The sequence below is a fragment of the Argiope bruennichi genome, chromosome 11 (genome assembly GCF_947563725.1).
Source record: "Argiope bruennichi chromosome 11, qqArgBrue1.1, whole genome shotgun sequence".
In the NCBI taxonomy this organism is placed as follows: Eukaryota; Metazoa; Arthropoda; class Arachnida; order Araneae; family Araneidae; genus Argiope; species Argiope bruennichi.
In genome coordinates this window covers 89,502,878-89,529,759 of record NC_079161.1, presented here as the reverse complement: position 1 = coordinate 89,529,759, position 26,882 = coordinate 89,502,878, and the positions used below count along the sequence as shown (strand labels likewise).

The 26,882-nt window shown below is 33.2% G+C and overlaps 1 protein-coding gene across 1 annotated transcript; it reads right to left on the bottom strand.

The window, feature by feature from the left end:
- Positions 1-1,687: 1,687 nt before the first annotated feature.
- Positions 1,688-4,815, bottom strand: LOC129956740 (uncharacterized). The gene is made up of 3 exons (XM_056068678.1): positions 4,227-4,815; positions 3,172-3,875; positions 1,688-3,088 (listed from the first exon to the last, which is right to left on the bottom strand). The coding sequence occupies exons 2-3, from the start codon at positions 3,865-3,867 to the stop codon at positions 1,859-1,861; spliced, it is 1,926 nt and encodes a 641-aa protein (XP_055924653.1). The 5' UTR covers positions 3,868-3,875; positions 4,227-4,815; the 3' UTR covers positions 1,688-1,858.
- Positions 4,816-26,882: the final 22,067 nt, after the last annotated feature.

Here is a 26,882-nt window from a genome sequence, read left to right as displayed (position 1 = left end):
ATAAATAGCATAATACTGCATTTTTATTACATTGACATTTATCAAATAGAATTTATCAATCAATGGAACAGTTAAAAAATGTCTATTTACAAGACTTTTTATAATCATCTTAAAATTCTTTACATAAAATGCCATTACGTGCCAAATCAATATTTTTAAAGGAAATTAAATTTATCTCCATTTGTGGTGCATATAATACATCTTTAAGTAAGAGAGAAACCTTACTAGATTTATTAATAATTTCTAACTTTGCTTCACCTTTATCAAGGATTTTTGAGGTCCCTTCTGCAATATTTGCCCTGGCTTCCATTTTTTTGGAAATTTGAAAATAAATTAAGATTAGTAAGAAAAGGTTCTGTAGCAGCTGAATCAATAACTTGTAGAGTCCAATATGTTTGGTGATTGAGTCCAATATGCAGATGCATAAAGTATTGTTAGATTGGTATGTTCACTTTGCTTTCAGTTAGGCTGTTTATGTTGATGGATAGGATTCTTAGAGTTCTTGAATTGCCAACGGTTCTTGGGATATGTCTAACAGTTCCACACACAAAAAAAGCCTTTCTTAAGTGAAATGCATCGTTTTCCTAACATCACTTTCAGCTGAGAAGAGGGCCGATTCTGGAACCCATATATCAGATTTCTCATGAATTCTTATTGTATTTAGCTAGAAGTGGCTGTCAAAAATTTGGTGACATAAAGTTTTTATCTTGTAGTTGATATAACTGAATTATGATGTTATCATAGAGTCTTGGTAAATTGGAGAACTTTTGGTATGCTACTTAATCATCTGGTATAATTTTTCCAACATTTTCAAGGCCTTTAGCAGCCTGAGAAATTTTTTCTAGGTAACTGCTCATTATGTTCGCTGTAAGAAAACTAATGTTTAAAAACTTCATCCTCAGAATTCCAATTCTTGCCCTGTTTCTAGGTTCAAGCATATCTTCTATTTCTTGTGAAGCTGCAGCAAGCGAGTCTATTTTATAAACTATACTTTTCAAGTTTTTCTCTGGGTTCAAGCAAATAGTGGAGAGAGCTTTTGGGTCATTCCATTGTGACTAACGTAACATTGGAAATATTTCAGCAATATGATAAAATACTCTAAAATAAATTCTGAAAAATGCCAATAGCTTTGCGTATCATCTAAAACTAGTAAATCTAACATATCTATGTAAAAATAATTTTAAAGGATTAATTCTTTCAAAGTATTAATTCAATTTTGGTTGTGTGACTAACGTAACATTTTTGTTACCACATGAAAGATATGTTAACTTTGGCACTAAATTCTTCTGAATTTTAATAATGGAAAAATCTATAATTAATTATAGAAATACATGAGAATGTTAAGTATGGAGTAAGAACAGTTTTAAGGTGATAAATAATTAACAATAAACATTTATTGATATTTTTATAAGTGTGACTAACGTAACAATTGGATCTTGAATTCAGTCACAACCTCTTGAGACTCAAAAATCTAAAATAATATATTACAAATGTTCATTAATTGATTTTATACACACACAATAATACCATAGATGACAGAGAACAACTTTAAAAAAAATTAATTAAAATAATTATGAATATTACCTACTTTCTTGTCCAAACTGTCTAGAAAATGTTTTGACAACTAAAAATGAAAACAACACTCATTTTTTCATAAAATATGAATGATTTTTATTATTTACTGGTTTGTGTTTTAATACAAGAAATATTCAGCTTTATTGAAAGAAAATTTAAATTAAAAATACAAAAGAAAAAGAACAGAGATACCCATTTGGATACTGAGATAGAGATTCAAGAAGTTAATTTAATCAATCGTAGTCCTTTCTTATAATTTTTATATAGGAAACTAATGTTCCTTCTAGTTTCGTAGTTTACATGGAAAGGTAAGTTTCCCATTAGCTGGATGGGACCAGATAAAATAAATTTTTTTCCCACCATTTGCAACATCATCTGCACTTGGCCATTTAAAACCTACATCGGTCTCATGCAAAAACTTTATTTTGCACATTTCTGAGTTTTTATCAAACTCAATTATTCTACCAATATACCAATTATCATCATACAATATGCTGTAGTAATTCTCCAATTCAATAGAAATTGTTCCACCAGTTAAAGAACAATTCACTTTTGTTTCCATCAGATTGGGTATAGTGCTGAGTGGGATTTCATCTCCAGTGTTTAAAAACATGTCAATGCCAAATGAGCTTGTTGTTTTCCTCACACAGTGACAAGACTGTATGCCTTTCAGTTCTTTTATGGACTCAAATCCATTTTCGATATCAACCAGTTCTTGTAAGATTTCTTTTTCTTCAATAAAAAGGCATGTTATATTTGCGTCTGATCTGTTTGCTACTTCTTTAAAAAATTCAAATGCATTTTTAATTATTGTTTTTCCTTGCAACACCTTTTTCCACACATGCCGCTTCAAAACAGCCCCTATGCCATCATGTGGCCTTTTTCCATGGTACGAAGCACTGAAGTTCCATTCAATATATAACGCATCAGAAAACATCAATGACATGCTGTGCCTGTTCTTAAAATGTGCTGCGGCACCATTTGACCAAATGTTTATGCTTGTAATTTTAAAATTCACCATTTTTTTAATGTCTTCAGTTATTGCTTTATTGAAGATTTTAACAATCGCAGAAGTGTGCCGATTGAAATCGAATATCACAGCATAACACTTAGTTTCCAAATCTTCATCTTCTACTCGTCTGAAATAAACTACCGCAGTGTAGACTGTTACAGATAAATCTTGGTCAGTTTTCCAGTGAGCAGCCATCACTTCATTCTGGTGTTTAATTTCGTAATTTTGAGAGAAGTCGATCTGCATTAACAGCTGACCTGGAAGTAAACTATCCTTTTGTTTTCTGATCTCTTTCGCTTGGCGACTGATATTATAGATATGCTTTAAGAGGGTGGTTAATTGTGAAATCAGCTCTTCAATGAATTTTTTAGCTTCAAGAACATTTTCTTCTAATTTTCCTTTGTTCCATTGATTTACACATACTTTACCTTCATTTAAATCCAATTCTTCATCAATGAATTTTTTAATTTGCATTGGGCAATTTTTACACTTTTGTTTCATACATTAAGCATTATTTTTATTGCAAACAATTAAATCAAATATGTCATTTGCTGTCTTAATATTATGTTTTTCCATTTGCACACTTTTAGAAGAAAGGCAAAATTTTCACAATATGGGCAACAGCAAACTGCTTGATCTTTACATCCGACAGTTTCTACTTCTGAGGGTCGAAGCTCACAAAACTTTGACAATCCTATTTCAATATTAGGATGATCAATTTTGAACAATTGAAAAGCATCTTTTAAGTTGTACATTAGTAGCCGTTTCTGCAGAAGTGTTCTTTTATTTGTCTCTGGATTTAAAACTGATTTAACATCTTTTTTTCCTTGAAGTTGTCTGGAAATATCATCTCGATAGTAAAATACTTTTACACACTCTTTAGTATCTTTAGAAAGGCCATAATTCTTTACAGGTTTAGTAGATGGACTTATAAGTCCCAAGTCTGAAGCTATTTTGACCACAACTGCTTGCTTTTTACTTGGACTACATGGCAAAGATTTTTTAATTCTTCTCACTGCTTTTCCTAATGATTGTGGTGTTGAATATGCTTTGGTTGTAGGCTGTTGGCTCAAAGAGGACTCAGACTTCTTTTTCTCTCTCATTTTTCTCATTCTCAGTTTTGAAGCCTCAGCTTCTTTTTTCTTTAATTTCTTATCTTTTCTTTTAAGTCTTAAAGCTTTCATTCCATTCTTTGCTTTAGCTCTATCTTCAAGCTTTTTAACCTCACTCTGCTTAGCCCGACTTTTTTTTTTTCTTTCAGCCGCACTTGGTTGGTCCATTTTAATTTCTGAAAAAAAAAGGTGCACTTTATCTATCTTAAAATACTTGCAATAGTTGGAGAAATTTAATAAATTGATCTTATTTTAAAGAGTCAAAATTTATGTGACTAACGTAACAAAAATATTTGTTACGTTAGTCACATTTGCTGTGTTACGTTAGTCACAGCTCTAAATCCTTAACAAATACTACTACTTTAAAATTTTTAAATTATTCTTATAACTTAACTAACAGTTTAAGGAAATTAAGAAAATAAAAATTCTGAGTGCATTATTTGTCATCTAAGAGAAAAAAAATCAGAATTTTGTGACTAACGTCAAAGAACAGCTTGGTAAAAATTTACTGAGAAAAGTATACATACCTCTTCAGATATTCAAAATCTATCTTCTATATAGGGAAACAACAGTACTAGCTTCCATAAAATGTGTTCATTGAACAGGAAAAATGAGTTTAACTACCTAAAATAGTTGTGAGCATAAGTAGAAAATATAGGCTTAGAAATCATTACAATCAAGCACGTGTTCTTACCAAAATACAACTCCAAGCAGCCATTTTTGGCAAGTTCTGTTTCCAGATTCAGAAACTTAAAATAATACAGAAAAAAAAATATGTATCACAATTGCAGTTACAGTGAAAATATTTTTTGAGGTAGGAGGTAACATTTTTTTTTGCTTTCCTCAATTCAAACTTCCATTGTTCTGCTTATGTAGCATTAGTATCCAAAACATGATCTTTTTTATTCACAAATTCTATTAGTTCCAAGTTGAGCAACTGCATCCTGAAATTAAAATGCCATTCCTTGTAGTTGTAACCATTTAATTTTTTGAAATTCCTGCTCTCAGTTAAAGCCATAATTTTTCAGCAGAAAGAAGTTAAAACAAAAATGGCAAAATTTTTTTACAGCAAGAACCATGCTTTATTACCACTTATTGGGAGGTGGGATTAAGTGATTGTTGACTATTGCTGTCAAAATGACAAAATCACCTGCCATAAAATCAGTTTATTTTCATTTGAAATAAGTTAATATAATGTAATAATAAGAATATAGTTCTCTCGTTCTTTCTTCCTTCCTCAACTGTTGCTGCTTCTGCCACACATAAAGTTTACACTCTATTTATATGTTTTAGAACATGTTGTAAAACCTTATTGGTTCATCTCATAGTCAATTCTTGTTGGCCATGATATTACAGCTATGAAATTTACATAATAGAAACTCAATGTAAATGAACAGTGTATCTAATGTGTTAATAACTATCTAATTAGATATGTTGAACAAAACGAATTTTAAGTTGGGGGGGAAAAAAGAAGCTTGTAACAAACACAAGCTTTCATACTCATTATCATTTTCTTTATTCATTGAGGAAACTTGAAGGGTTTTGCACATTTCATCAATAATAGTGTCCTTTTCCCAATATTTCATTTCAAGTTTTGTAAGGTGCGTACAATGAGACTCCCACCTATCACTGAATGTTCTATTTATGGCTTTATCCATTTCTTGGAGTAATTTATTGCTTTCCATGTTGGTTGAGGGGTTTATACCTCTAATTTGGCTTTTTATATTTGACCAAATGTACTTGATTATATTGATGTTGCAATGGTATGGTAGAAGGTAAAGTATTTGGAAAACATGTTCTTGTAACATTATATTGAATTTACAAGTATTAAATTTTGGGTCATCTAATTTTACATGTTGTAATAATTCTGTTTTGAAGGAATCAGCTGAATGAATGATAGAATTTGCTGTCAGCAAATCTAAAATTTCTGTTTTTATGATGAGCATGCTTAGTTATTTGACATGTTATCAGTTACAATCACAGCATCTTTTGGCAAATTAGGAGTAAATTTTCCTTTCTCCCACTTTGTCAAAATTTGCAAGTTTATTTGTCCATTATAGGCCCCCTTTCATGTGGTTGTTTTTATAGATGAGATTTGCTTATGCAAAAATTCCATGAAGCTCCAGCACAGAGCACAATAATGTGACATGAAGCATTTCCTGTTTGGAATATGCCATCTACAATGCCAAATTGTCAACATTTATTACACATCAAGTTACTATTTACCAAATTTCATCAATATAAATTATTAGTTTATCTTCTGGGCAATATCTTTTTATGGTTCACAAAAATTAAGTTCCCTTTAAAATTGTGGCCCATGTTTAAGTAATTTTCTTTTCTGTTTATAGTGGCCTCTTTACCATTTAAAGTCAATTTTATGTAGAATTTGGAGTGAAATTTCCTTATTCCACTTAAAATTCTTTTCTTTCAAAACTGGAAGCAATTTATTCAAGGAAAGGATTTTTCTTTCGTTGACAAAATTTCTCCATTGATGCTTTTTCAAGAGCATTCCCTTTTCACTTTTTTAGCTGAAGCAAAATTTAAGTGAAGTTTATCTCCTGCTTCCCAGCAAATCTTTTTAATGGTGCTAATAGAAATGCTGGTAATTTAGCTAGTACATTTCGAAGAATTGAAGATAGGAAAAAAAAAATCCCCATTTCTACTTCTTGGTAACAATATTAAATAATATTATGCAAAAAAAAAAAAAAAAAAAAAAGTGCCACTATTAAAAGCTCTTTTGCTACTACTAACATTTAAACCATCAATACATTATTTTGAGTTAAAATAATATGGCTGGGAACAATATCACTTGCTTATATGTGAAAAAAAAAAATTATCTAGTAGGGCAGAAATCAAGGTTGAAGAATGGCGAATTCTGGAAATGCTCTCATCCTTCCGTGTCTCGTCGGCCCATTCCACGGTAATGTATGTGACAATCGGACTAAAAGATATGCATAAATATCTGATAAATTTATGTACAAATGTAGTGAAAGTCAAAAATTTAATTTTGTTAGACAATTAAAAAAGAGTTTTAATAAATGGTAATGAAAAATATATTTGTATTTAAATTTTGAGAGACCTTTTAAAATTTTTTTTAGATAGTCACGTATGTGACAAAAATTGGAACTGTGATTTGATAACACCAACTTTCTTTAAAAAAATCAGTGAATTATATGCATGAAACGTGCTTAAAAAAAGTTTCCCATAAGAAAAAGGTTTAATGAAGACAAACTAATAAATGCATTAAATATTTCTTTAATTTTTCAATTAAAAAAAAAATGTAACTTTACAGGTCATGTATGTGACAAGTAGTCATGTATGTGACATCGTTCAATTTCACATAACTGCATTTTGAAATATTACAGTATTGCGACCGTTAATTATAGGTGTTGGCAATACTCTAATTATGTCATCCCGCTGAATAACTCCTATATCATTCTCTTGATAAATGAAGTTGCATACGGATACCTGCTTTAGGAAAATAACATTGATTTCGGTGTTATCTAATGCAGACACCTGTGCTACATAAGGCTTCCAGGACTTTTTTCCAAACACTTTTACAAGTAAAAACTTGCCAAGTGAAATATATGCAGAAGTGTGATTTTGTGCAAGTAATGGAGTTCTTTTCAAACACTGTTCTGTATTTTTACAAAAGCATAGCTCTTGCACAGTTGTATCCAAATTTTGCTGACTTGTAAATAAACAAATGTGTTCATCCAAACATTTAATTATGTGGGCTTTTTTAATTCCTGGAACATCCTTAGCTAAATTCCAATCAATTTGAGTTTTATCTATATCCTTTTGCAGCATAGGAATGACAGTGATATTTTGTACTACTTTTGCAGCAACTGTAGCAAAATCAACTGCATTCTGTACTATAGCTCTTCTTGCCTTTACTTCCGCATAGACTCGGGACTTTGCAGTACCTCCTATCCCATCAACAACTCCCTTTCCATGGGAAGTTGCTGAATATTTCCATTCGAAACTAGAAAAATGCTTTTGTGTTTTGAATAAAATAAAGAGGAAGTAACAAATAAATTTGTTTTTAAACTCGCTGGATGGTCCATCGCTCCAAATTATTAATTTTGGTTTATTTGCCTGAAATTTAATAATTTCCAAAAGCTTCAAAATGAAAGCAGACACAGATAGCTTAGATTTATCTTTAGTATCACTTACAATAAGATAACTCTGTGTTTTATGATTCTTTTCAAATAATGCAGCTGTAAACAAAGTTACGTTTTCCCGGCTCCATAGTGCAGACTGTATTTCACTTTGCCACTCACATGAATAACTCATAGCAAAATCTACTTGCAATACAACAGTATTGCTTTGCTTTATATCAGATTGAAAGGCAGCAGCTTGGATTCGTTTAATTTTTACATGCTGCTTAAAACTTTGAAAATTTTCTAAAACATTATCAGTTAATTCAGCTATGCAACCTTCATTGGTTTCTTTATAGAAGCGCTTATTTTCTGACTTAACCCATTGGTGCCATTGTACATTAGAAGCATTATTTAATCCTTTTTTGCCAATAAAATCTAAAAGCAATTTTCCAGCATTACATTTATCACATTTTGTTTCCCAACACTTTGATTCCAAGTCTGAATTGCACAGCACTTCTTTCCAAAAATCATTGTTATAATCAATATTTAATCCTTTTAACAAAAGAATGAAATTCTCATGACTCTTGCATTTACACTGATCACTAGGTGTGTCTTTAAGAAGAAGAACATTTTTAGGTCTTAAACTGCAAAATTTTGAATATCCAATATTAATGCTTGGATTTTCTTCCTTAAACAAAGCATGTGCTTCTTTCATATACATTGTAAGAAAATGTTTACGAACACGTTTTTTAATGCCATTTTCCCAAATTATCATTTCATCATGCATTCCTGGAGCAGTGTAGACTATGTCTGCTCGGCACAAGAAGTCTGCCACAAGTTCTTTGTTTTGATTATTATCACTGATATTGGACTCTCTTTCCTTTTGCAGTTTTAAACCTACCTTTTCCACTAAATTGCTGACTACAGCCATTCGTTTTCGAGGTGAGGTTGGTAAGGCTTTCAAAGTTTTTTTAACTGCTTTGCCAAGTGTCTGGGGAACTGTATAAGGAGAACATTCTGGGGTAGTCGCAATAGAAGAATTCAAACTTGAAATTTTTGTAGAATTACTTATCTTTTTGGCTGCTCTGCATTTCCTCTGCCTTTCTCTAGCTGCTTGCTTTTGTTTCTTTTTCTCCTTTTTTGTCATAGTTGCTGCTTTTAAATCTCTTATTTTTTTCTGCCTTAGCTTTTCTTTCTCTTTAAAATCAGGATCATTTCTTTTTTTCTCATAATATCTCTTTTGTTTAGTAGCATTTTTTATTCTTTGTTCATCATCCATATTTTAAGCTTAAAATAGCAAAATAAGACTAAGATGCTTAAAGATAGCAAAATCTGACTTGCAGCATACTTCAAACACAGTGTGCTGTGAACCTTTGCTTAAAAACAAACATTAGGTTATAGCTGGAGAAGTAAAGGAATGTACTGCCATCTGGTGAGATGAATTTAAAATAACTGCTTTGGATTTTATAATTCAATGTCACATACATAACTGCTTGAAGTCACATACCTGACCATTGAAAATTATAAATTAATTATAATATTTTTTAAATTTTTAAATGCAGTTTCATCAAATAGTATGATTATATTTAGAAAATAAAAATTTAGAACTTTCTATTAATTTAATGATGCAAAAAATAAAAAAAAAGTTTTAATGGTCATGTATGTGACACTCCACAATCTTCATTAGCTTTGATTGTTAAAACAAAGCCAAAATAGACATTAATTTGTAATTTTTTGATATAGTATTACTAAAAACATATTAACAATTGAAAATTAAAATTCTATAGGCACCTTATGAAAGGTGAAATAATTATAGAAACCTTTAAAAAATATAATAATGAAACAGGCCATTTACAAATTCTCAGCCAAGGTTTTAAAAAATGCAATTTTTGATGAGATCTAATATTTTTACACAAAAATCAAGTCAACAACAAGCAAAATCAGATATTTTTCATTAAAATTATGTGTTATAACCATGATAATAGATTAAAAAAAAATTTGCCCCTTGGTTTCAAAATCCATGGAATGGGCCCGTCCCTTAGTGAGATAGAATCATCAAAAAGTGGTATTCTGAGGATACTGAAATGAACAGTATATGTATATAAAATATGAAATAAAGCATTCAAGTTATGGAATAAAGGTAAGATGTTGGTATTTATTTTAAAAGCTGTTATTAGTTTTAATTAAATTAATTCATTTAGTTTTTGTTCTTATGTAATATATAACTTTCAAGTCTATCTACCCTTATTAACATGCTGTTATAGTGAATAGACTAATTTATACAATAATCTAATTAATTAATTGACTGATAACACTATAATATTTTTCATTACTTTACCTCTTCTTAGTGTGTATTCTATATGTTATTTTTAAGTGGCAACAATGTATTTCTATTCTATTTATTTTGAGAATATATATTTAATGTCACAATGTTTAGTTTATTAAAAAGAATAGTATAGTTTAGGAACAGAATATTTTGTAAAACTAATCTCTGCACTGATCAGATAAGAGGAGGGAAGACAGCATAAGAAAATTAGTATAAAGAGAAGTAGTATACATTTTATAATACATTTTAAAATCGACATAAAGCATGAAATTTATGCAAAAAGTTTGAGCAAAATATAAAAAAATGCATTTTGTTGGTCAGTGAACAAAAGGTGAGTAACTTCCAAGGAATGATTTTTAAATAAAACAGAAATACTGCAAATTTGATCCTGAAAAGTTTATTTAGCCACATTTATACTTAATGAGTACGAAATCATTTTTATTTACATTATTCAGACACTAGCTTAATTTTCATATAACCAATTTGATAAAGGAAAATAAAAACTATCTACATACATCAATTGGTTTTTGAAAATTTGTGTTGAAGAAAAATATATATAATCTTACAAAACAGTTAAAGCTTTTTCCTTAAAAAAAAAAAAAATATTAACTTAATAAGAAATTAATTTCTTATTATTAATTATTCTTAAATTAATTTCTTATTATTATGAAATTAATTTAACGAAAAAATTAATTTCTTATAATTATTTAACGTATCAAATTTTAAGAACAGATTAGTTGCAGTTGATTTTCATTTATTTATTACTGAAGAGAAATAGATTGAATTTATTAGGTATCCAATTAGATAATTATTTCAAAATATTCAGTATATAAAAGCACCACACATTTACTTGATTATGTGTTTATTTGTGCATCTCAAATATTAACCATTTTTGAAATGCATTTGTAACAAACTAAATCATCAATATAATTATAAAAGTGAAGCAAATATGCAAATTAAATAAACTGCTGTCATATAGAAAATTGTTTTCATACATTAACATTAATATCAAACACTATAACTATTTATAGTAATTAAAGTATGAAATATGTCATTCTGCAGAAAATGTAAACATTTTACAACAAAATCGTTGACATTAAATTATGTTTTTGAATGGTGGTTGGACTATATTTAAGTCAGTGACCAAATTTTTATGATGATCTCTAACTTATTATTTAGTTCAAAATATGTGAATATTCACATTTGCTATATGTCATACACCTGGTGTGAACATTCATGTTCAACAATTAGTTTAATTTTTAAAAAAATTAAATATCACTTTTTCCTACAATAAGAGTCTCAAATGCTAAATGTCTGAGCATATTTTAAATGATTGTATTGAGATATAGTGTTTTTAACAAAAATGAATGGCATTGCATAATAAATTCTCATCAACATTTTACAAACATAAAATGCCTTATCTTTACTTATAAATGGTACAAGGTTCCCACACTTATCTTGTACTAAACATTTAAGGTCTTTTTAAGACAATTTGGATTAAAATGATTTAATGTACTTTTAATATTTTATTTGATATGATTGGTAGAAAAATAGTTCAATACAAAATTTCAATTCGGATTACAGTAAAATTTTGAGTTTGCCTTCATAAATAATTAAATAAAACAGCAAGATTAAATTAAAAAGGAAATATGCATTTGACATCTTGAAATTTCAAAACTGACTACACTAATTTTCTTCTTTAGTCAATATACTCATGGGCATAAATACTAGAAATAAATTTTAAAAGTAAATATCTACTAATGTGTATAATCAATAATTTCACGTTTTAAGAAAATATATGCTATTTTTTTAAAATGTGCCACTTTTTTCAAAGGTCATATAAAAAACTATCATTATAGGGAGTGGAAAGGAAGTAATGTTTTTATTTTTATTTATTTTTTTTTTTCATTTTCTTTTTGACACTTTAAATTATTTAGCTTATCCTCAATATTTAGTCATTTTTCTGGGTGGTAAAAACTTTGATTGAAGGACTGATGATTTTTTCACCGGATTAGCTCCAAGCTTTTTTGGGACAAAGTCAGAAAGATGTCTGGCCTTTTTAAAAATGAATTTCCTTTGACATTTTTAAATTCAAACGGACAACTTATTACAGACATTAAGGCAATAGCTAACACATTGGGTGAGGCATTCTTCAATGTGTCTAGTGAAGCAGCTTACCCCCAGGATTTTATATCTTACAAATTAAAAGAGGAAGGAATTTATTTAGATTTTAATACAAACGTTAACGAGGAATATAATTCTGACTTCAGTTTTATAGAACTAAAAAGAGCATTGCAAAAATCTTGGGCTACTTCCCCTGGTCCTGATAATATTCATTTCTATATGATCAACAATCTTTAAGAAATATCCTGCAGCTATTTAACAGAATCTGGCACAAAAACTGTTTTCCTAATTCATAAAGAAAAGCAATAGTAATTCTGATCGCTTAACCAGGGAAAGACACTAAATATCCAAACAACTACCGGCCCATAGCACTTACTTGTTGTTTGTGCAAAATTTTGGAGAGAATGGTAAATGCTCGTTTAATATATATATTCTAGAAAGAAAGTATTGGATATCTCCTTTTCAGAGCGGTTTCCGTCGAGGCAGGAGCACTTTGGACAATATTTTGCAATTAGAAACATCAATCAGAGAGGCTTTTGTAAGCAAGAAACATTTAGTTTCGATAATGTTTGATATGGAAAAGGCTTACGATAGAACTTGGAGATACGGTATATTGCGGGACATATATAGAATCGGCCTCCGTGGGAATTTACCATTTTTTATCGAACACTTTTTAAGAACGAGAAATTTTCAAGTACGATTGGGCAATGTTCTGTCGGATAGTTTCCATCAAGACGAAGGCGTTCCTCAGGGAAGCGTCCTGAGTATAATTTTATTTATCATAAAAATCAGTAATATTATAAAAAATCTTCCGGCAGGCGTAAAGGGCTCATTGTATGTTGACGACTTCCAGATACATTGTTCAAGTGAAGACATGGGTTTCATAAGAGAAAAGCTTCAAGAAGCGATTAATAACATTTGTGAATGGGGAAAAATTAAGGGTTTTACTATCTCTTCTCAAAAATCTGCTGCAATTCATTTCTGCAGGATTGCACCCAGATCCGAAACTTAAATAACCAACTAATTTCCTTTGTTTCTGAAATAAAGTTTTTAGGTATGATTCTTGATTCAAAACTTACCTTTAGACCACACATTGATTATCTGAAAAGGAAATGCTCGTTTTCCATGCATATAATGAAAATACTCTCCAACTTATGGTACGGGGCAGAAAGCGGCTGCTTACTCAAGATCTATAGAGCATTAATACGTTCAAAACTTGATTACGGTAGTGCTACTTATGGATCTGCCTCGAAATCTACATTACGACCCCTCGATACTATACATAATCAGAGTCTCCGATTGTCTATAGGTGCATTTAGAACTTCCTCAGTTTTGAGTTTGTATGTTGTTTGCAACGAGCCTCCTTTAGAATATCGACGGAACATGTTAGCACTCAATTTGTTTTTAAAAATAAAAAGTGACGATTCTCATCCATTACATAATAAAGTCATAAATCCTATATATAACTCATTATTCGCATTGAGAACATCATTCATTCCCAGTTTTGGCTTCAGGATCGGGCAAATTCTCAGGGATCTAGGAATAGAAGACTTCCCAGTCCTTAATAAATCGAACGAAAAATACGTGAACTGCGGAGGCTGCCATGCTTCGTTTTCTCGAGCCTGCGAACGTTGGAAAGTTGAAAAACAAATAACCTCCATTAAATTTAAAGAATCTATTTCATATCCTGAAGCAAGAAAAAAGAGTATTAGCTCAAACACCCAAACCTATTGTGAGTTACGCTACCGTTGCAAAAACACCCTTCTGTGCAAACTGTAAATGTACAAATTGTGTTAAATATAACTCCCAAACTATATACTTGTCAAAAATTGTTCCGACTCTGAGATTGAAAATACAGCTTCCAGTGCACCAGAAACTAACAAACCAGTCCAATCGAAATCAAACTCCAATTCTCAAAGAGCTCTTAAGCTAAATCTGTCAAAACGGTGACTCTCGCCAAAAGAACTAAGAACAAAGTTAAAAAAAATCTGCAACACAAAATTGTCTCGCTTTGGGACTTGCGACGAAAGGTAATCTCCATAAGGACTTAGCGTCCATCTTTGGCTCACCTAAAAGTCCCGATTCCATTTCACTCCATCCATCTGACGAGGAGGATGAATTAAAAATGAGTTGCGATGTTTCGCCAACTCTTCATAACACTTGCCATAATAAACTCAATTCTTCTGTTTTTTAATGGGAACTTTCATTTCTTGGAACTCGTGGTCTTCGACCCAAAGTTGTTGGCATAAAGCATATTATTAATCGACTCCGTCCTGCTTGTTTTGCTTTTCAGTAAACATTCCTGAAACATGACATTGCTGTGAAAATTCGTGGCTATAACTGTGCTCGGAAAGATGCTAATACTGGAAATAATCCTTCCGGTTGTGTTTGCATCTTAACCCGAGCTTTCATTTGAATTTACACACTTCTCTATAAGTTGTGGCTGTTCAAGTCCATATACGAACCCTTGTCACAGTTTGTAGCATTTATTTGCCGCCACACACTGTCATTAACCAACTTGAACTTAATAGTTTAGTGGACCAATTACCCAAAAGTTTCTTGCTTCTTAGCGATTTTAATGCTCATAGTACTTTGTGGGGTTCGGGAAGCACAAATTCTCGTGGGCGACAGATTGAACAGTTTATCACTGATAACTCTCTCTGTCTGCTCCATAATGACGAGAAAACCTATTTCCATGAACCCACGCGTACATTTCACAGACTGGATCTGGCTATTTGCTCTCCCTATATCTTTCCGTTGTTCAGTTTTACAGTTGGGACTGATCTCTATGATAGTGATCACTTCCCCTTAATGGTTTCCTATGCTGATAGATAAATTTTAAAGAAAATTTAACCTTTTTTACCACATGAATTTTAACCTTTTTTACCACTGGCGCAGTTAAGCCAAAGATGGCTCTTGTGCCAGAAAAATACAAACCAAACCAAAAAACCTATGCTGATAGAGGTGGCGCGACTTATTGCCCCCCCCCCACCTCCCGCGTTTCCTATTCCAGCGGGGCAGACTGGACTGCATTTACACAACAGGCAATAATTTCGGAGAATATGGTCAGAACGACTAATATTACAGATGCTATACAAAATGTAGTTGACTGTTTAATTGAAGCTGCGAAATAATGCCATCCCCAAAAGCTCCCAACGTCTGAGGAAATTCACGAGACCGTGGTGGAATGAAGCTTGCCCTCATAGTCACGGAGAACAAAAAAAGCGGTGGAATATTTTCCGTAGATATCTCACAACAGAAAACTTAATTGCTTTTAAACATGCCAGAGCTAATGCTCGTCGTATTCGTAGGCAAAGCCAGAGATAGTCTTGGATTAATTTCATTTCTTCCATCACAGCCTTTACTTCTCCGAAACTACTCTGGAAGAAGGTGAAGGTAGCTAATGAAATTTACAAAGAATTTACTATTCCTGTTCTTGCGACTGAAAATGGAAGTGTATCTCCCGCATTAGATGTCGCCAATGTTGAACTAACAGAAACCGTTGTGTTTTTCCACTCGAAAATCTCTTCCGTACAATTCGGATTTTAAAATGCACGAACTACTAACGGCTTTGTCGAAGACTCATGATACCAGTCCTGGTCCTGATGGAATCGCATACAATGTGATGTCATGACTATACAGCCGAGTGATTAGACCAAATTTGTCTTTTAAATTTGTTTATTTATAACATCACAGTCGGACAAAACACACAACATAAAACACATAACATAGAAACATTTACAACATATAATCAATAGGAAATTCATGCATTACAATATTAGTAAATCCATTCCCACGACCATCATCTTAATCCACAAGATAGAACACCACCACAAGGCATCAATGCCATTTCACTTTCAACACCACATAGCACAACACCACGCTGACTCTCGCCGAAAAAATCTTCGTCTGCCAAACATACTACCGGTGTGATGTCATTTTTGATCTACACCAATACAGTGCTGCCATCTACCTTCTGGCAATTTTCGAGTCAAATTCTTTACAGACTTTATTCCTCCCTTCCTGGGGGAAAACTTTTCTAGAATTCCAAGAAAAGTTTTGTACCTGGATTACACCTGAAAATACACTCAAGAAAACAGAACAATTAGTGCAAGTGTGCAGTAGAACCAATTTCTATCAACCAGCTACAGTACTAAACCTATCTCCAACAGTGCCTTTACAAAACTCTTTATAAATATTTTTCTTTTAAAACAAAAGATTAGATTGATAATAAGTAAAAAAAATACTGATACATATAACACACATAAAATACGTAAAAATCAATATATATAAATGCAAATAATTAGTTTGAATATGAAAGGCATAACACACACAAAATGATAATTAAAAGTCTTAAGGAATTCGACTGAAACTATCAGCATTCCGATGCTTTCCCTTTCCTATGCACCATTTCATAGTTAAAAGTTTGTAAGAGTAAAGACCATCTCAAGAGTCTAGGGTTAGTTCCCACATTTTTGTCCAACCACACTAAAGGATTGTGGTCTGTTTGAATCACAAACTTTTGATGTCCGTCTAAATAACATCTTAGTTTTTGAACGGCAAATATAATAGAAGCACACTCTCTCTCAGTTGTACTTTATTTCTGTTCAGTCTTAGAAAGCTTTTTACTCAAAAACATGACGGGATGTTCTTTATTCTTTTCATTTAGTTGGGAAAGAATAACACCAGCTCCAATATTTGATGCGTCACATTGGAAGATAAAAGGTTTCGTGAAATCAGGACTATATAAAACTGGGTTTCCAGTTAATTTGTCCTTGAGTTCGTCAAATGCTTTCTGACATGCTTCATTCCAGTCAACAGTAGATTTGTGAATTTTACCTTTTAATACGTCGGTAAGAGGAGCTGCAATTACTGAAAATTCTGGAATATATCTACGATAGTATCCCGCTAAACCTAGAAAAGCTCTGACTTGCGTCTTCGTGGCAGGTGTTGGAAATTCCTTTATGGCTTGAACCTTCAATTCTGCTGGTTGTCTTAATCCTTGACCCACTAAATGTCCAAGATATTTTACATGGGCTAGAGCAGACTGACATTTTGACGGTTTAATATACAACTTAGCTGAATTTAAACGATCAAGAATGTCTTCTATGTGTCGTAGATGATCTTCCCAGCTTTATGAAAATATAGCAATATCGTCCGAGTAAGGAACTGCATAATCTTCTCAGTTTCTTAATAAATTAGCCATAAGTCGATTGAAGTAGTATGGCGCATTTTTCAAAGCAAAAGGTAACCTCAATGGTCTAAAAGTTCCAAAAGTTGTTACAAAAGCAGCATATCTTTGGGCTCGTTGACTCAATGGGATCTGCCAATATCCTCTAGTGAGATCCAAGACAGAAATATATTTAGCTGCTGACACTTTCTCTGTTAGTTATTCCATGTTGGGCAAAGGGAAATACTGTGTTCGAGTCACTTTGTTTATTCTTCTGTAATCAATACAGGGCCTTGCTTGCATCCTTTCCCGGAACTTCAAGCATTAATGGAGATGTAAAATCAGATTCTCCTGGTTCTACTATTTTTAGTTCTATCATCTTATTAACTTCTGATTTTAGAACATCAATTTGACAAGGAGACATACGGTAAGGCTTTGCAACAATTGGTCTATTAGATTCCATTTCAATATCATGTTCAGCCAAATCAGTACATCCAGGATTACTTGAAAAGTTGTTACTATATTTACATAAAAGTTCTTAAGAGTTCTTTTCGTTGAAGTTGTGATAGTTTTGAATTTAGCTGAAAGTCATTAATGAGTTTTGACCATTCAGAAGCATCATGACCAAGTTCTAAATTTGGCATGTCTTCTTCGTCTTGAAGATTTTTATCATCTTCTAAGCACAATAAATTTATATTTTCCGCTCTTTGATGATATGGTTTCAGCATGTTTATATGATACATAGATGTTTTTATCTTTCTCAGGAAACTTGATGACATAATTTGTTTCAGAAAGTTGCTGCACTATTTCTCCAGGACCTATCCATTGGATACATAACTTGGTAGGTCTGGACGGAGCCACCACCAAAACCAGTTCACCGGGTCTAAATTGGCGCTTTACGGTTTTGCGATCGTACCATAGCTTCTGTTTTTGTTTGGTATCTTCCATATTCTTGACATTCCTTCATTCTGTTAATATTATAATTGCGAGTTTAAGATGTATGAGTTAATCCGCTTTGTCTCGAGCACATGACACCAGTGCTACGCCAGATGGAATCGCATACAACATACTTCGTCACTTGAATACCACTTCTTTTTCCAATCTGTTGAATTTATTTAACAGAATTTGGACTGAGCAGAAGTATCCTTCTCAATGGTACAAGTTTCCCAACCTATGCCAGTCTCAAATTTGAGCTCTTCCATTAATTCTAAATCAGCAGATAAAATGGATGAAGCCAAGTCTGAGCTTGAATTCATGACCACAAATAAACCCAACCCAAACACTGACAGAGAAATAGAATCGGATAATGCAATAGAATACAACCCTCATGAAACAATTGACGAAACACCACTTGCTGCGGAACCTTCTACCGATTCAACCACAGTTGATAAAACTAATTTTAAACAAAGTCCCCAAGAATGTCAAGTTAAATGGATTAATCTTAAAAAAATTTTTAGTCAACCTTCAAGTACCCCTATACATAGCAAATACTTGAAAAAACACCGAATCAAAAGATTGCAATGATTTCTTCTTTTCACTTCGTTTTGTAAATTATTGTACCTATTTTAATGTTATGGGAGATGCATCTTCACCTTTTTAAATTTCATCGATATTTTAATGTTTTAACATTTTTGGAAAAATTTTCTTTACGGGATGTAATTCGCATTTTTATAAACGCTGATACTATTCATTATTGGATGTCTTTCATTTTATCACGAGAAATTATAAATTTAAACTGACTGAATTGTACGTGACATTTTTAATACCATTTGTTTGGCGCAGTATAGCCATATTTGGCTCTTGCGCCATTGAATCTCAAAATACCATACCATACCCAAAGAGCCCCAAAGTGTGGAGATCTTGGTGGAATAAATTTCCACTCAATACCTTCTGCAGCTAAATAGCCTGCCAACTTTTCATTTGGTTTTCTAACCATTTAAATTTCTTTATTAGCTCCTACAAAATTCTTAGCATTATCTGAAAACAATTTAGCACACTTACCTCTTCGAGCCATGGATCTTTTTAAAGTCGCTATAGAGAAATGAGAAGTCAAATCAAACAATTTCGATATGAACAGCTTTAAAACAAAAACATACAAAAATACAAATTTTCTGTAAAGCACTCTTACGCTGAGCCTTATTTTTAATATAAAACTGCCCACAGAAATCGGCCCCAGCACAATTAAAAGAAAGATCTGGAGACACTCTTTCTTTAGGCAAATTGCCCATGATTTGAGTAGGCACAATTGGTTGGGCTTTGAAACAAATGATACATTGATGAACGATTTTTTTGCAGCTATTATGTCCATTCAGAGGCCAAAATTTTTCTCTAACAAGATAAAATAAAGAAGTAGTTTCAACATGTAAATATTTATTATGAAAATGTTCTTTAATAATTAGAGTTAGCCTGTAGCCTCTTGACAAAATTATCTGATGCTTTTTATTAAAACTAAATTTACTATTACCCAACCGTCTCCCAACTCTTAACAATCATTTAGAATCCAAGAAAGGATTCAATGTTTTTAATTTACTACCAGGAGACACACGGTGGTGTTTTTGGAGACTATTGACGTCTTGAGCAAACTCTTGGATTTGGACATTTTTAATTAAAAATGTCTCTGCATAGTTCAACTCCTCAATATTCAATGAACCTGTTCTCTTCACTGCGCCTTTTAGGTTCTTGAAAAACCTGAAAACACAACTTAAAACACGATCAATTTTACTATAATTGTTACTTATTTCTAATAGACACTCTAAAAAACTAGGATTGTTATAAATGAAAAGGTTAATTATAGGATCCTTATTCAATTCTGAGTTCCTTGCACCTCAAGAAGATATTCACCATCTGAGACACCAGGATCGTCATTGAAGTTTGGCCAGCTACTAGATGAAATAAAAGACGGTCCATTCCACCAAATGTCCAACTGTTGGATATTTGAAGGAAAAAACTCCTAGTGATATCAAATCAGCAGGATTCTCAACAGTATTTACATAATGCCATTGGAAGTCATTAGTATACTCCTGAATTCTGGTGACTCGACTAGCAACAAAATTTTTCAACGATGTAGGTGGAGTTTTGATCTAAACAAGCACCACGGTGGAGTCCGAGTACAAATGTGCTCCATGAACGTCTAGTTGCAAGGATGACATAACCTTAACGGCAAGTTTAGAAAGCAGATCCGCTGAACACAGCTCCAAACGTGGGATACTAACTTTGATGGGAGCCACTCGAGATTTTTTGCTGCTTAAGAGTGACAGCTTTATTTCACCAGACCCTGACAAAGACCTAATGCAGACGGCATAACCGTACGCATTTTTCGAAGCATCTATGACGTCTACTTTCAGCGTCTTAGAACATGACACATGATGTTCTACATTTAAATTCTTTAATTGACTTAGTTCAGAATTAAATTTTTCCCTCTATTTAAGTGTAAGAAAACTTCATCGTCCCAATCAATTTTCAAAATCCAAACTTCTGCAAGAACATCTTGGTTGTGATTATCAAATATCCCAAGATACCTAAAGGGTCACTCCTCAGGGGCTCACCTTTAGGTGAATAGGGCGTCGGGTCCTCGGGTTTTCCTAGCGATCCCCCTCTTATTTTTGTTTTCCTAATTTCCATTTTTTTTTTTCAAATAAGTTCAATTGATATTTCATTTCTAATTTTGTTGGATTTGGTTTGCGAATTTTAATTTGATACTAAACCCATGTGTTGGCCATGCATGGCGACCCGTTAGGGGCAAAATGAGATCCTAGGGTTCTGTAGCATTCCCTTTGGCCCACGCTGCTCCGTAAGTTGGGCGGCAGGAATGAGCCCGCTTCTGTCAATCGGCTGCTGGTGCCTTTCTTCGGGAACAAGGAAGCACTGCTGGAGGGGTAGGTCTGGTATATTTGTAGGTCTATATCCCTGTGCCATCCCTAAGGTAAATGCAGAGGTAGGAGAGCCCCAGAGCCGGTTCCAGTCTTCCCTTGTTGGGCTCCATGGTGGGCGGGAGCGTACCGGGATGAACAAATTCTGCTCGTTATAGGTTCCCAAATTTTAGGTCCCGACGGAGACGAGTGTCTTACAACTTCTCCTTTGGAGCACTATATGAATTTTGAAAGATTTATTATTAAAAAAAATTGATGGTAATTTTAGATCAGTTTCCCCAATTTTAATCCATAAAACTATCCTTGGAATAGTTAATGAAATCCAATTTATATATATATATATAAAGTTGGAGACATTCTCAGAGGTAAAATCTTCAAATCAAGCCAAATTATTGCTGACCCTAAACTTAATAGGAATGCACGAAGTGATGGTTTCTGTTCATAAATCATTAAATCAGTCTCGTGGAGCTGTCTCTGAATCCGAATTCAAATCTGACTCTGAAGAAGAAATACTTGCATGTTTAAACACTCAAAATGTCTTATCTGTTTAAAAAATTTATATCAAATGTGAAGGTAAAATGATAGCAACTAAACATCTAATAGGAGTGTTAAATGTAAGTATTAAAGACGACGGCGTTAGTATGACATATATTTATTCTTCACAATAAGTATACGTACAAAGTAATTTTTATAGAATAACAACAAAACAAAGTGATGCCACTCAAGCTAAAAGGAATTATACAGAATTGTTTGCTTGCTTGCCGCAACATCCTCCCCACCCTGGTCAACCTCCAGAGGTATGACTAGTTAAATTGTACGGGTAATCACCTTTCCTTTGACACGAAGGATGCAGGTTAGAATCCTTCCGACCCGGCCATCGATTAATTTTTCACTACGAGAGCTCTCTTCCACATTTGTCGTGGTCGTATGTCTTCTTGTAATAGGACAAAGTCTCCTACTCGTACTCGTGGTGATTGCTTTAAATTCTGTAATGGATGAAATGTACGCAACTCCAGAATTTATTCTTTGGACCATCTTTTCCAAAATGTATCCAGTAGGTCTTGCTGTTGCCTGTAAATATTTGTGAGTTTGTTATTTCTAGATTCAGGTCCGAATGGGACAGTGGTCAACTTTCGACCAGTTAGGAAATGAGCTGGAATCAAAGCTTCCTCTGTATCATTTTCACCACGCTCATAAATCAAAGGTCTACTGTTGAATGAGGCTTCTATTCCCACTAATATCGTTCATTCCTCATCTAGTAATGAGGCTTCCTCATCTAGTAATGAGCGACCAAGGGATTTTCGAAGGCATCGTTTGGTTAGACCTTTTAGTCGCTCCCACCATCCTCCCCACCAAGCAGCTCGTGGTGCAATAAACTTCCATTTTTTACCATTGTGAGCTTAGAATTGCTGCACTTTCGCTGAAGTTCAAAGGAAAATAAGTTCCTTGTTTGCGGCATGGAAGGTAGTGGCGTTGTCATTGTATATAGTATGTGGAAGTCGTCTTCTGACAAATCTTTGCAAGGCCAAAAGGAACTTGTCGAAAAGTTCCTTTAAAAAAAAAAGGAAGTGTCGGAACAAGTTCGATATGCAAGGCTCTAGTAGTAGAACATGTAAATAGCGTGATATAAGCTGTCTTTGAAGGTTTCAAGGTCCTAATATAAACTGGGTCTGCAAAGTCTATTCCAGTAGTATCGAAAGGTATACAAGGAGTAAGTCTGTCTGCTGGAAGAGGGGCTTCTATTTCATTAGAACTTAAAGTATGGGAGGCTCGCTTGATGACTTGACGACCACGGAGTATCCAAAACTTGGAGCATAATTCTGAAAGAACTGCATGAACATCCAAATGATGTAGAAGAATGTGCGTGTGTCTAATCAACAAGTGCACAAAATAATAAGATCTTTTAAGTAGTATTGTATGTCTTTGTTCAACTTAGTAGTATTGTATGTCTTTGTTCAACTTAGTAGTATTGTATGTCTTTGTTCAACTTAGTAGTATTGTATGTCTTTGTTCAACTTAGTAGTATTGTATGTCTTTGTTTCTAAAAGATAAAATTTTACGATTTGGTGGTAGGCTACAATTCGTGCGAATTAGAAACGGGCGAAAACGAGAAATTTGTGGATTTAGGTAAGGAACGATTATGCTCTAGTGCGTTGATTTCTACAGAAAAACTGTTTCTGTACAACTGAAATCCAATAGTTTCTTGCCTTATTCAGCTCACCAGTCGTCAATTGTGAAGTAAAATGTTGTCGAGATTTACAGTTGTTCAAATCCAAGCTGTTATTCTCAAGACTTTTGTGCATGAACTGAAGCGGGATACATCGATTAAAGTTTGGATAGTTGATGTACATAATGTTTAGTTCTTTACTTGACGAGCTTCTATATCCATGAATAATTTTTCTTCGTTCGTCAAAATGTTTTGGACTGACCAGGCGTCTGAAATTTGCGCTAACCAACTTGAGCCTATTCCACAAATAATAATAATGGAGTCAAAATTTTAATACTTATAGACTTAGCAGATTTGATTCAAATAACGTTAGTTTAAGCCATGATTAGAGAAAATCCTCATCCAAACCTTTTTAAGTTTCTTAGAGTTGTAAAGGCTTACAAACTCATTTGAGTTCTTTTCTTTTAAACTTTTATATTTCCTTTTACTGAACTGGTAATTATCACATAAAATATGAAGAATGTATATATCTAGTGTTTGGCGCAGTTTAGTCAAATATGGCTCTTGCGCTATAAAACGCAACTCAACCAACCAACGGAGTACTTTCGATGTCACCGAATTCTTCTTCCCCTTCAAATATGACGTTCATATTTTCGGAACTAACGATAAATTCTCTCATTTTATTTAAATGCACATGCTTTATTTAATGCACAGGCTATCATCGGATATCTTAGCTAAAAATGAATGTGCATTCCTTCGTGATTCGATCGCACATGGTCCTTGCTATCTAGCTGAAAGCTTGTTTCTTGTATCAGGTAATAGAACAATTACCTTGTCTCCTGGATTAAAGACTTTCTTCATTGATTGTAATAATGAGCCATTCTTCTATATTTTCAGTTGCATGTACTGCTTCTTACGCTTTTCCATGTAAAGAGCTACAGGAGTTGTATCCAACTGCAAACCCTCTTAATCTGTCACCCAAGTGTTTCTTAGAATAGATAAGGGGACTTATCGATAGGTCCATAAAATAAACGGCATTTTTTTCCCCGGTCCTTTTGATTTATTCACTTTCTTAACTGACAATCTTTGCACTGTTGACTAAAAGCTTTGCCATTTTCGGATATTCTATGCCAATAAAAGGAATACCTTATTCTTTCAACAATTTTTCTTGCGCCCACGTGACTTACGGATACTGAACAATGAGGTAACTTTGGAATTTCAAATCTAAGCTTCTTAGGAAAAACTAGCTGATCAACGGACTCCCCTAAGACTTTCTTTGTAAAACAGAAATTTATTATGGAAATAAAAATCTTCTGAACTTTTTATTTGCACATTTTCTAGCTTCTTCCAATTCTGGACAATCCATTTGGTCTTAAAGAAATTCGCCCGAGCGTGATAATTCTTTTCTGATAATGCACATATTTTATGATACCATGATCCTATTTATCTACCATTTGTTTGGCGCAGCATAGCCAAATATGGCTCTTGAGCCAGTAAAACCAACCAACCTGATAATGCATATATTTCTTTACCAATCACGACTGTGCTGTCACTTATTTCATCGACGGTTTCTCAATTTTTAACCTTCTTAAGTTCTATATTATCTTCGGAATCATCAACGAAATTTTCTTGATGACTTCGCAACTTGTTCCTTATTTCTGGAGGCAATACCACATCATCCACCAGAATAAGTATAACTGCACACAACACTTCTTGGTGAATATTTCCGTCTTTGCCAACTATGATACTCATTAGAACATTGACACCGGAACATTTCTCAGTGGGACCAAAAATACTTTATATAAATTGAAGCCTTATCTTCAGTAGGAAAAATCCATCAGTAGATTTCTTATTACAGTTATTTCTGTGCTAGAATCAATTAGGACTGTTGCAGGCTTTTCATTCACACTTATGCGTATCTTTTCTAGATTACAAAGACCTTTATCAAGGGAAAGTCGCCTGTGAGATATCACTTTAGCCACTACTGCCGTCTTCTTTGTGACCGACTCTGGATCCACAACTGTTCTATGGACATTTGCCTTTCTGCTGTCTTGATCCGAGTTTGCCTTGAAATGTTTTGGAATTTCTTTATATGACCATCCCCTCCACAGAAATAACAGGTAAACTTTGGACGGGTTTTCGGTTCGTATTGATTCCGTATTAAACCCTTTTCCGTCAGTTCAGGGTTACCATTATAGTCCCTGTTATTAGGGCTAAAAGCGTTATCTTAACATATACTTGTTGATAAATTTTGGTATTTGCATTCGATGGTCTACGATAAGTTTTTCGAACGCATTCACACTCATCTAGCTTGTCCGTTAAATCTTGGGGTTGGACTAATGTTCTCCACACGTCAACAAAATGGTCACGAAATTCTTGCGGAACTCTTTTTTTTATGTGATCCATAATAACCAAATCTTTCAGTCCATCCAAATCTGTCACATTCAAAGCACTTATCCACCATTACAATTACCACTTCATTCTAACGATTCTTCTCTAGACTTCTTTGGTGCTAAACAAATTTTTGGCGACAGCCGTCAACATTCAATTTAAAGTTCTTCATCAAGATTCACTTCCCGAATTGATAGGAAATTGTTTTCCACCAGTTGAGCTGGCGTTAGATTCAGCCATTCCTGTTTCGATTTTTTTATTTTCCAATTCAAATGCCCTCGCCTCCGTATAGGACATACGCGATACATGCATAGACATCTTCTGTTTGGTGAAGCTGTACCGAAGTGCCCCAATTGTGCAGATTTTATTGTGAAACATCTTTTAATTAAGTGCCCTGATTTTGACTCCCATCGTATTCGCTTTTTTTCATTCAACTTCATTGACTCTTAAGGACTTGGTGGGTGAAAACCACCAACCAAATATCTTTAAATTTTTAAAACTATTACATTTTATACTTATATTTAGTTTAACTAATACCTGTTTTTTTCTCAGAAATCGTGCCCACCGTGATCAACAATGATTTGATACCATATTCTTTGGATTTAAATTGATGTTTTTTAATTCTGAAATTTTATTGATGCATTGTCACATTTCATAAGTTTTAAGTTCTGAGTTTATATTACATTATATTTATTATCTAAACTTGTATTTTACCCCTGATCTTATATTTTACCATTTGCATGGCGCAGCTTAGCCAAATGTGGCTCTTGTGCCAAAAAAAACCCTCACAAATCATCATCACCAATTCAAATGCCATCTCTAGATTTCTTATTTCCAACTGCAATTTCGACTCACTTTCTTGCTTTTCTTACTTCCTTGTAGAATTTATCATTTCCAGTAACGTAATTCATAGTAAGTTCCAGTAATGTAGTAACGTTCTTCATAGGCTTGACTGCGAATTATTAATGATTTTAGCTCATATAATCTTATTATATCTAGGTTCCTCTACCTAATCAGTTCCCAAAGCGATAAT

What these genes read in the sequence shown, in the direction of transcription:
- LOC129956740 (XM_056068678.1), bottom strand. Translation starts at nt 3,867, where the DNA reads ATGGACCAACCAAGTGCGGCTGAAAGAAAAAAAAAAAGTCGGGCTAAG. An exon ending in ATTTTGCCTTTCTTCTAAAA is followed by an intron (nt 3,089 to 3,171) that starts GTGTGCAAATGG and finishes AATGCTTAATGT; the next exon opens with ATGAAACAAAAGTGTAAAAA.